At 40.3% G+C, this 10,466-nt stretch overlaps 1 protein-coding gene across 4 annotated transcripts in view; it reads left to right on the top strand.

Annotated features, from left to right (window-relative positions):
• LOC109308578 (phospholipid scramblase family member 5-like) overlaps window positions 1-8,003 on the top strand; it is a 20,898-nt gene extending 12,895 nt beyond the window's left edge. For 2 of the 4 annotated variants that reach the window (XM_019532955.1, XM_019532956.1), the window contains 4 exons: window positions 1,740-1,901; window positions 5,348-5,509; window positions 6,668-6,750; window positions 6,835-8,003. In XM_019532955.1, coding sequence (XP_019388500.1) covers window positions 1,740-1,901; window positions 5,348-5,509; window positions 6,668-6,706 — 363 coding nt within the window. In that variant the 3' untranslated portion in view covers window positions 6,707-6,750; window positions 6,835-8,003. Of the gene's footprint in view, window positions 1-1,739; window positions 1,902-4,713; window positions 4,769-5,347; window positions 5,510-5,972; window positions 6,047-6,667; window positions 6,752-6,834 lie in introns of those variants that run through there. The other 2 variants (XR_002100643.1, XM_019532957.1) reach the window with 2 other exon arrangements.
• The last annotated feature ends 2,463 nt before the right edge of the window (window positions 8,004-10,466 follow it).

Below are 10,466 nucleotides of genomic sequence, written 5' to 3' on the forward strand. Positions count from 1 at the left end.
AGGCTCTGGAATGGACTCTCAAGGGAGGTGGTGCTCTCTCCTGCCTTGGGGGTCTTCAAGAGGAGGCTGGACAGATATTTGGCTGGAGTGTTATGACCCTGCACTTGTTCCTGCTCAGGGCAGGGGGTTGAACCTGATGATCTGTGTAGGTCCCTTCCGACCATAAAACTTCCCTGTGAAGTTCCCTGTGTAGGTCCCTTCCGACTATGAAACTATGACAGACTCTTCGGCTTTGTGGTCTGCAATTTCTTGCATTTGCATTTCCAAAACCTGATCTTATATTTTGCAATCCTTAGCTGCTGATCTTTGGACATTGCTGTAATCTTTGACTGTTAAATCACAGAAGGCTATTTCTGTCCTTCTAGTCTGAGGTGCAAGACAATCTGTCTCAACATATGCATTTCCACACATACTGTTTATTCTTTCATTACCTCTTTTCAAACTTCCCAGGCATACCACAGGCCTTTTATACACTCTACTTCTTTTATACTATCTTTAACCTACAAAATCACAAAACAAAATGACTGTTATGCTTACGCTAAGCAATGTAAAAATCAAAATAGAGTCTCAACTAAGTTACACAGTTATTTGAGCAAACTAAAATGGATATTGGTTATAAAATAATTAACAAAGCTATAAAGGATATTATAAAGGAAATATCAAGAGTATATAAAGACAAATGAACTTTAGCCCAACAGGGGAAGGGCTGGGGGGAGAAAATACCCCAGCAACACAATGTCCATAAGCAGAATTCTACCCGGAGCAAGCTGGCCCTTTGGCCTTTTATCTGCACTGGATACTGGACAACACCACCGATTACCTTTGTTTCACTTCACCCGCAACTGAAAAATTCAGCAACTGAGAGCAGGGGACTTGAAGCTCCTGGACAACTGTTTAAATTATTTGCAGGGAGAAAGGAATGATGAGCCAATCAGCTCTTCTCTTCCTCCCAAGGGGAGGGATATTCCCTGTGTTCCACTTTCTCCATCTCTTTCTGGGGACTCTGCTTGGCTTAGTGGCCATCAACTCTCCACTCTAACAAGATGGGTGGAAGGTATTCTATAGGACTAATTGCACTTATTTTTGCTTTACCTGCCACAGACAAATGGTAACTTTACAAGTGTAAATTCCACACTGTGACAGCAATGTATGTGAAAGATGGGACTATTACTGGAAGGCCTTCATTAGTGTGTGTCAGTATGACTTAGATGGTAGCACTCTTGACTGCCTCAGGAAGTTCAAGTACCACTCCAGGATTGTGTGGATGTGGTAAGTATATAGTACGAGGAGGCTGCTGCACTGTTACAAATGCACAGCTCCTTTCTCCCTCTCAGTTCCCCACGTATATTTGTAAAGCAGTCTGGAACGCCTTTACTGTGAAAGGTAAACATTCTGTTTCTGCATGCTGATTTCACTTAATGCAAGTGCATTATACCGTCACCTATGTACTTTGTCACTGAAGTATTTTGATAAGCACTAAGGACCTACAGGCAGAAAAATCAACATCTCTGTATAAACAGACGTGATTACTATAAATACAGTTGCTTCTGCACAGTATATGGCTTTTCTTGGAGCTTATGCCCTAGCTGTTAAGTTAATATTGTTTCCAAAGTATTTTAAACTATTATTAGGCAGCCTCCAAACCAAGGCTAGGATTCTAAATTGTATATTACAACCTAATGGCAATTCATCTTGTGAACTAACAATTGATGGTGCTGTATGATACTTTTGTCTAACAGTTAGAAGTTCAGTCCCCTCCTGGTACAATAGCAGGCTATGTTGTCCAGAACTGGGACCCTCTTCTGCCTAAATTCACGATAAAGAATGAAAGCAAAGAAGATGTATTGAAAATAATTGGTCCATATGCAACGTGTGGCTGTCTTGGAGATGTCGACTTTGAGGTAAGTTTCAGACTTTTGAGATTTTTTTTGTTTTGTTTTAAATTAAGAGTAAATGTGTTAGTCAAAAATCTTGTGGTATTTCTAAAAATATTTATAAACTATTATAATGTGGAAACAAGATGTCAACAAGTCAGAATTTATAGTTCCTAGACTTGAATCCCAAGCTGGAAGTTGATTTCATAACATGTATTTCCTGGGTAGGAATAACAACTGAAACAAAGGAAAAAACATTCTTGTGGAAGAAAGTCTGGCATCACAGAAATCAATGAGAGCCCTGTCATTGACTTTGATAAGGTCAGGGTTTCATCTCATGTGCAGTCCTTAATATCTGATCCATTCACTTTATTGTGCTTGGAGTCAGGTCCAAGAATAGTATTGCAAGCGACTGTATCTATATTTTCTTTAACATAAGAAAAAGTAATTCTGAGAAGTAGTAGATGTAATATACAAAGGGCAAGTGTACACGTGCATTCATGTGCCATAATTACTAAGCATTAAGTTTAGTACCTGTAAGAACAGGTACATTACTTAATGTGCAATAATTGGCGCTACTACTCAGTAGTGCTAGCATGTGTCTTTTAAGTGATGCTTATGCACAGTAGACTAATTCTACTGTGCATTAGCATGGCTTTTGTCATGAATTAGTCTACTGTGCTTTTACCATCTTGTATAGACATGCACAGTGTATATAAAACTATACACAATATGAATAAGGCAATAAATAGTATTTGCTAGGATGATCAAAATACCATGGATTTTTTCCCCTGTCTATTAATTTGGTCCAGATTAAGGGGCCCCACATAGCTTCTAAACTGGTCACATCCTATAGGGCCAGACCAAGAAACTTCAGAGGGATGTTACCTACAAATCTAGGTGTAAGTTATCAAATAAATGTCGGAACCAAACAACCTGTGACACATTTGCCAGAAACAAAAGTAGGAATTCATTGTCCACAGAGATGATGCTTCTGCTGATGGGAGCTATTCAGAATTCTTTGGTCAAAGAACAAATCATTATGATAGAACAAGGGGAAAAAATACTCCTATCCCCTGGTTTCCTCTAGTGTTACTGATATTTATAGATTTTTTAAGAGTTGATGTGGATGAAAACAAATATAACACCACAGAGTATATAAACAATAGGAGAAACCTGAGGGTATTGGTGAGAAGCTCCTAGTGTTAGAAGAAGCTGTAGATGGAAGGGAACCTACCACGTCGTGGCAAGTATCTTTGCTGGTAAGAGGCAGAGGTGACCAACCTGTGACCTTACTGTAGTTGTAGGTCTTTGTTATGGTATGGTGCTGCCCAAATCTATGTGCTTCCTGCCAAGTGTAAGCTAAATTCCATTGATTTTACTCTGTTATTCAATGCTAAGTTGATAAAAATGTGCACATCTAACAGAGAAGTGTTGAGAAAGCAGAAAAGGTGTGGGTGGGGCAGCGATAGCAGGGAGGGAATCCAGTTCTCCTTGTAACCAAAAGGAAAGATGTGCCTGTGCTACCAAATTTGAGTTCAGACCCAATAGTTGTGAGCTTTGATATATGCTGTTTTGTTATGGGCTCCTATCAACTGCATGTGGACCTTCACAATCTGTCAACCTGCTGAAACTTTGGAGACTATTTTTGCACCCGTTGAACTCACTGGGGATTCTGTCACTGAATACCAAGTGGAGTACCATCAACCTGATTGTTACTGGTTGCAGAGACAGCAGATTTGTAAGGGAACCTAATATATGTCTGCACAACAGGCCTAATTACTCCAGATAGAGCACTGTGTTAATATAGCTCGACACTGGTTTCCCTTCCCCGGCACTCTCAGGCACTGCATTGTGCTGTGTAGACATACCCATAAGAGAAGGGAAGGGTCTTGGTACTGTAATAATCACAAAGATGTAAATAGACAGTTTCTAGGATTAAAAACTGCATTGTAGTTTGCACAAATGAAGGGAGGAACCCTTGACCAGCTCCTTTTTCTCTTCTGGGCCCACATGATATGTGGTAACAGCTTTGACTGTTTAGCCTGCTTTTTATGATCATAAACTTAATGTTTCTGGATTATCTTTAAAAATATTGTTCTGAAAACAGATGACCTTTGCTACAGCTTGGAATTTCATAGGCAAGAAGTGTCAAGCAAGGTAGCTTTATTATTATTATTTTGTGGTAGCAACTAATGGGTCCTACTCCATCTGTGGCACTTGAAGTATAGGATGTGTACAGCTATTTGCTGCACCTGAAGTAACATGACTTTAAAACTGCCTAAACACAGATGGGGAGTGGTGTGTACAGCCTCTTGCCACTTCTGGGAGCTGCGTAGGGAACAGGATGTAAGTAAATCAGGGTAGGGAAAAGAGTGAGCGAGATTGGGGTGGGGGGGCAGCAGTTCTGTCAGGGGTAATTAGTGAGTCGAGGAGAAGGGGGTGGTGGGATGGGGGGTGTTTGCGGGGAGCTGGTAGGTCTCTGAAGATGGGGGCCACCTAACAGGGAGCAGGCAAGGCTAAAAATATCCCAATCAGGCTGGAGTGAGGTGGGAATAGCACAGCCCTAGGCAACTGGAGCAGCCACTGGGCAAGTGGCTGGGCTTTCCCAGATCTGGTGCTGTGCTGCAAATGTGGACAGGAATTTGGGAGATCGGGTTATTCATTTCCTAGATTGGGTTAACCCTATCTTCATCTATCCTTGTGCAGCTCCTGAAGTGAACTAACTTAGATCATGTGTGCCATTTTTCAACCAATTTAAGCTCTCTGAATGCCTTCACGATTGGGCATTTAACTCTGGTTAGGTTGATCTAAACTTAACTCCTGTATGTACCCATAGACAATGGCAGTCCCTGTCCCAGAGAGCTTACTGTCTAAAAAGCAAGATGTATCAGATAGGTGAGACAAACAGATGAGGGTGGAAGAAATGGAGTAACAAAAATATTAACATGATTTGTTCCACATTCACAAACAAACAAGCAGCTTCCTGTTATTTCACAGAGGAAACTACGGCCTCTGGCACATTACATTTAAGACATGATTAACCAGTTAATCATGTCTTTCGTAGTTATCTGGCCACACGTTAATGCAATTAATGGTGTGTTAAAACAAGGAATAAGCCGCAAAGTTAACACAGAGAGTACCAAGTTGTTCAAAATGGTATTACAGACAAATTGGGGCTTTTTTATAAGATTTCTCAAGTAGGACTTTAGTGATGTTTGGTTTTGTGTTGACTGTGCCTAGGAATTAATTTAATTCCCTTCTCTGGGCCCAATCGTCAGCTTGAATAAACTGGAAAAGCACCATTAAAATCAATGGTACTATGCTGATTGAGAACAGCTGAGGATGTGACCGACTAAGAAAAGAATCACCACTAGTTTGGAACTGATTATGACTAATTCAGGGCATTGGTGGTATGTTGAGTTGGTTAATGTTTGGGTGGCTTTTTTAAACCTTTATTTTCATGTGTGTAGGTAAAAGCTCTTAATGAAATATCTCCAATTGGCAAGATTTCCAAGTACTGGTCTGGATTTGTAAATGATGTCTTTACCAACACTGCCAACTTTGGGATCCAGATGCCAGTAGATCTTGATGTGAAAATCAAGGCTGTAATGATTGGAGCTTGTTTCCTTATAGTAAGTACAGAACATCAAAGGGTTAAGCCCCAACAAGCTGAGTGAACTGGGATCAAAAGAACCTTCATCTGTGGCAAAGCCCTAATCCTGCAACAGGGCTATGTCATTGGGCCTTGATGTACTTGCAGATGATGCAGGATACAGGGCCAGTCTCAAACAGTCAGTGTTTCAATGACAATTATCATCTGGTAGGCTTTTAGCCTTCATGGCTTTTGCTTTTATATTTTACTGATACTGAATACTTTTATAGTTACTTCATTTTTGCCTTTCAGTTGAAATATTGTCATATGTTGCCTTATCTCAAGAATGTGATCACATACTGAGATACCTGACAGAAACCCAGATAATTTCAGGCAGCTGAATTAACTGGTGAATTTAAACTTGTCTGTGACTCAAGAGAAAAGAGTATTACATTCACTATTTATCAGTGTTTCAGAATTGTGAGGCCAATTCTCTCCTGCAGGTTACAAGCAACTGCCTCTGACCTCACTAGAGAGTTATTTGTATCCTGCAGAGGGAGAATACAGTCCCTGAAAGGTAAATACTTTGCTCTATCTGTAGCTAGTCAGCACTGTCTATAACTGATAAATGGTTAAAAGTAATTTCCCTGGCCCATATGATTCTTCCTCTACAAATTCCATCATAAAATTAACCAATTATGTTAACATATATAGAGAGAATTAAAACAACGAACATCATAGGCAAAGAGGGTTAAGTTTGAAGTGCACATTTATAACAAATCAACATTTGTCTTGTTTGATTTTATCTCCCTAGCCATTATATCTCATGTGCGATGCAAATTGGTAAAGCTAAGATGGCCGCAGCATGATTTAAAAAAGAAGCTAGGAAGATCAGCTTGGAGAAGCTAATATAACAGACAAAGCGAATTTGACTCTGTACTTCTGTTAAAAAGTTTGCTCAAAAAAGTTATTCAGATTTTTATTCTCACTCTTGGCTGCAGTAAAGATAGAAATGGAATCTGCATGACACTTAAGAATTTTAGATTTTCTTCTATATAACTCATTTCTCTGTGGCAGTGGTAGAAGCCTGTTGACCAATCTAATTGCTTTATGCAATAAAGTCTGTAAGTCTGCCTTTTGATATGAATTGTTCCCTTTTTTGTATCTTCCTCACCATTCACAGTTTATTTATTTGTAGGACTTAATGTTCTTTGAGCATTCATTGGATGAACTGTAACAAGGAAGATGATAGAAACAGTAAAATATGCAGCATGTGTTTCAGTAAGTCAGAAAGAACATAAATTGATCTTCTTTCTTTGAAGACATGCATTAGATACTTTCTAATTCTTTTTCATTTTCTTCCAGAAATCCCTTGAGCTTTGGACATTATTTCTGACCTGCACAAACCTGTGCTTTTTATAGCAAAAAAAGTTAATGATTTTGTTTATTAAAATGTATCTTATGTAAATAATAACTTTGCCATTTCAATTTCATGTGTGTTGTAGACAAGCATACAGATGCAGAAATGTTGCTTTGGAACGATGCTATTCTCTTTTGAAGTTCTTGCATGGGAAAGCATGAAAGATTGTAACTAAGGCTTGTAGCATCACTGATGAAAGTCTATGTTTAGAGAGCCCTTTGAAGTTTGCAAGTCCTGGTACCAGCTATTAACCAAATGCGGGTGTTTTTTTCATCATTTCACATGATGTTTTCTGATTTGCTATTTAATTAATAGTAACAAATGCAGTATCATAGTAACAAATGCAGAGAAATTGTCCAGCAGGGTATTTGATGATAAGTATATTTTTATATGGGGACATTCAGGTACAAAGAAGCTACTTGTTTAGGTTTAAGAGATACTTGACAGCTAATGTTTGTAAGTGATGTGATTTTTCAGAAATGGTAGCCTTAAATTAGGCTCCTAAGCCATGCTTAAATGCATACAAACTAGTGGTCTAGATATATTCTTGAATTTCTTGACCAACTATGTATGCATGCGCACACACACATGCATGTGCATACACAGTAATAAAATATTTAATACGCACAATACTGTTAAGTGTCCAAGAAGTTAATTTGCACCCTGTAATAGTGAAAAAAATCTTTGCTTTAATCCAGATTATATATACAATGCATATATATATACTGCTAACTTATTAAACAAGTCAGCTCTTTTCTGAAGTCAACATAAAACAAATACATGCATCTGGGCTAGCCTTTTGTACTTTTCCCTCTGGGACTAGGTAGACTCATGTATTTTCTTTGAGAGAATTCTGCAGTGGAAACTTTCTATTGGAAAGTATTGAATATCATGTTTGTGTATTAAAAGATAGACCCATACCTTACTGTTAGAGCTGCTCATATTCTGCTAAGATTGGTTATAGATATTTGCTCAGAATTTGAATGGCTCCTTATTTTTAGACAGAAGGTGGGGTAGATAGGCACCTTATGACTAACTGGCTGAATCTACACAAGATGCTAATACTCAGTTGTTAGTTTGCATTCATTTAGTATTTGTAAAAACAAGTACTAAATGAATATGCAGTAACTGGAGTTACTCCACAATAACTCCAACAAATGCCTTTTTAGTGACGGTATTGTGCAGTTGCCTAATACTTCTGTGCAGTATCATCACATCATGATTTTTTTCCAACCACATCATGATTTTTTCCACCCAATACTACTGCACAGTAGTATCGAGCTACTGTGCATCAGTGTCTCATATAGACGTGGCCACTAAGGTGCATTCCTACTCCGCTCTCTGCCTGACTTCAGGCTAACATAGCTAACTATCTCTCTTTATTTTTACCCTGATCATGCGGATGGTTTGCTGTTCATAGACATTCACACATGCAGGCTTTTTTAGTTATACAAATATGTATGGGAATGACTGGCTTTTGTAGAAATAGTCATCTTTGAACAAGATTTGTGTACAAAAAATATTCACAAAGAACATCAGTTACTTGTTATACATTAATATCCTACTTAAAACTGTGATCCATCTAGGCAATAGAACCAATACCCTGCAATACAGGTGACAAAATGTGTGTGCGCACAAGGAGTCTAAGTGAACAGTTTTTAAACCATCCATATACTGAGATTTTGTTTGCATGAACTAGTCAGTGAATACTTGCAAATAACCAGCACTTCAGCAGAAATGAAACGTGAATAATTCATGAACAAGAAAAAGCTAAATTGATCAGATGCTTTATTCTCAACAAATATTTAGACTAGTTTCAAATTAATGTCACAGAGAGGAACTTAAGCACTGAGAACCTAGGAGGTTGATGCTTTCACAGTGAAATTAACTCAGCCATATTGTTTTTAGCTCACATCTGGTCTAAAGTATACTATTTGTGTACTTGCATATTTTATATAAGGTACATTTGCATAAATGTTCTTTGAACCTGAGCTACTGAACTTGTGGACTTTCAGTTCCATTGAGTTTGCCAAAACTGGATTTTGCATTATTAGCAGCACAACAAGGATGGAGTTTATAGAAGTTTTAAACCCTGCAGGAGACATTTCTTATTCCTCCAAAGAAAGGTTCCCATCTGCAGGAGCTGGAAGCTCCATAGCACAGAAGCTCCCTCCTGTGGAAGTCGGTAAGCTTTTCAGGAAAATAAAGGTTTCTGTACGCAGGTTTGAATTACTCTTCTCAATACACCTCTGCTTGTGAAATACCACTACATTCAGTCCTGCAAGTCCAAATTTGTGGTGGTGTGGGTAGAGAATCAGGTCTAGAATCTCTTTTTTCTCCTTGAAATCTTCCTGTGTACAAAGTTTTCTACCTAGATAATGTGTTGCCCATGAACAACATGTGCAGAGGTTGGGGGGGGGGGGCACAGTGACTGCCCACAGGTGGCAGCAACGGTGTTGGTGGTGGGGGCCTGGTGGTGGCGAGTGGGGAGTTCCCACAGGCAGCTGCAGCGGTGTTGGTCGGGGGAGGGGCTGCTGAGTGCCAACTGGTGGTCAGTGATCACCTGCAGATGCCACTGGTAGTGTTGGAAGTGGCCAGCAGTGCGTGGAGACTGCCCGCAGATGCCACAGGCAGTGTTGGCAGCGAGGGGAAGGGTAGCGAGTGGCAACCACTCGCAGGCACTGCCAGCAGCATCGGTAGCACTTTTCACAGGGGGTGCACCACCAATCTCAGGGGGTGCACGTGCAGCTGTGTGCACCATCTACATTGCCAGTGATGTTGCCTATGAAAGCTCATGCCATCCTGCCCCACCTTTTGCCTCTCAGTGTAGTAATACTGAGTCTGCTTTGACCACCGTGAGCATCACTGTATTCATATCCCTGTTCCTGCAATGGCATCTGCTTGGGCATACCTCTTGTACCTTTGCAGGGGCTCACTTAAGTGAGCGGCCCCAGAAATTAACATGATTCTTTATCCTATTTCCTTCACAATGTACAGGTTAACAATAGGTCTGAAGCAAATGGATCCAACCCCCATTGACACCATTGAATCATAGAATCATAGAAGTAGGGTTGGAAGGGACCTTCTCGATCTTCAAGTCCGACCCCCTGCCTGGGCAGGAGAAAACCTGGGCTCAAATGATCCCAGCTAGGTAGGCATCAAGCCTCCTCTTAAAGACCCCCAAGGTAGGAGCCAGCATCACTTCCCTTGGAAGTTGGTTCCAGCCACCCTAACTGTGAAGTAGTTCTTAAGGATGTCTAATCTAAACCTACTCTCCAACAACTTGTGGCTGTTATTCCTTGTTATACCACGGGGCGCTAGGGGAAATAAGGTCTCTCCCAAACCCTTCTGGTCCCCCTAGTGAGTTTATAGATGGTCACCAGGTCCCCCATCAGCCTTCTCTTGTGAAGGCTAAACAGGTTCAGGTCCTGCAGTCTCTCATTGTAGGGTCTGAACTGTAGTCCCCAGATCATGTGGGTGGCCTTCCTCTGGACCGACCCTCTCAATGTTGTCTACATCCCTCCTGAAGTGGGATGCACAGAACTAGATGCAGTACTCCAGCTGTGGCCTGACCAGT

Source organism: Crocodylus porosus, unplaced genomic scaffold, assembly GCF_001723895.1.
Source record: "Crocodylus porosus isolate Cpor-Errol unplaced genomic scaffold, CroPor_comp1, whole genome shotgun sequence".
NCBI lineage: Eukaryota > Metazoa > Chordata > Crocodylia > Crocodylidae > Crocodylus > Crocodylus porosus.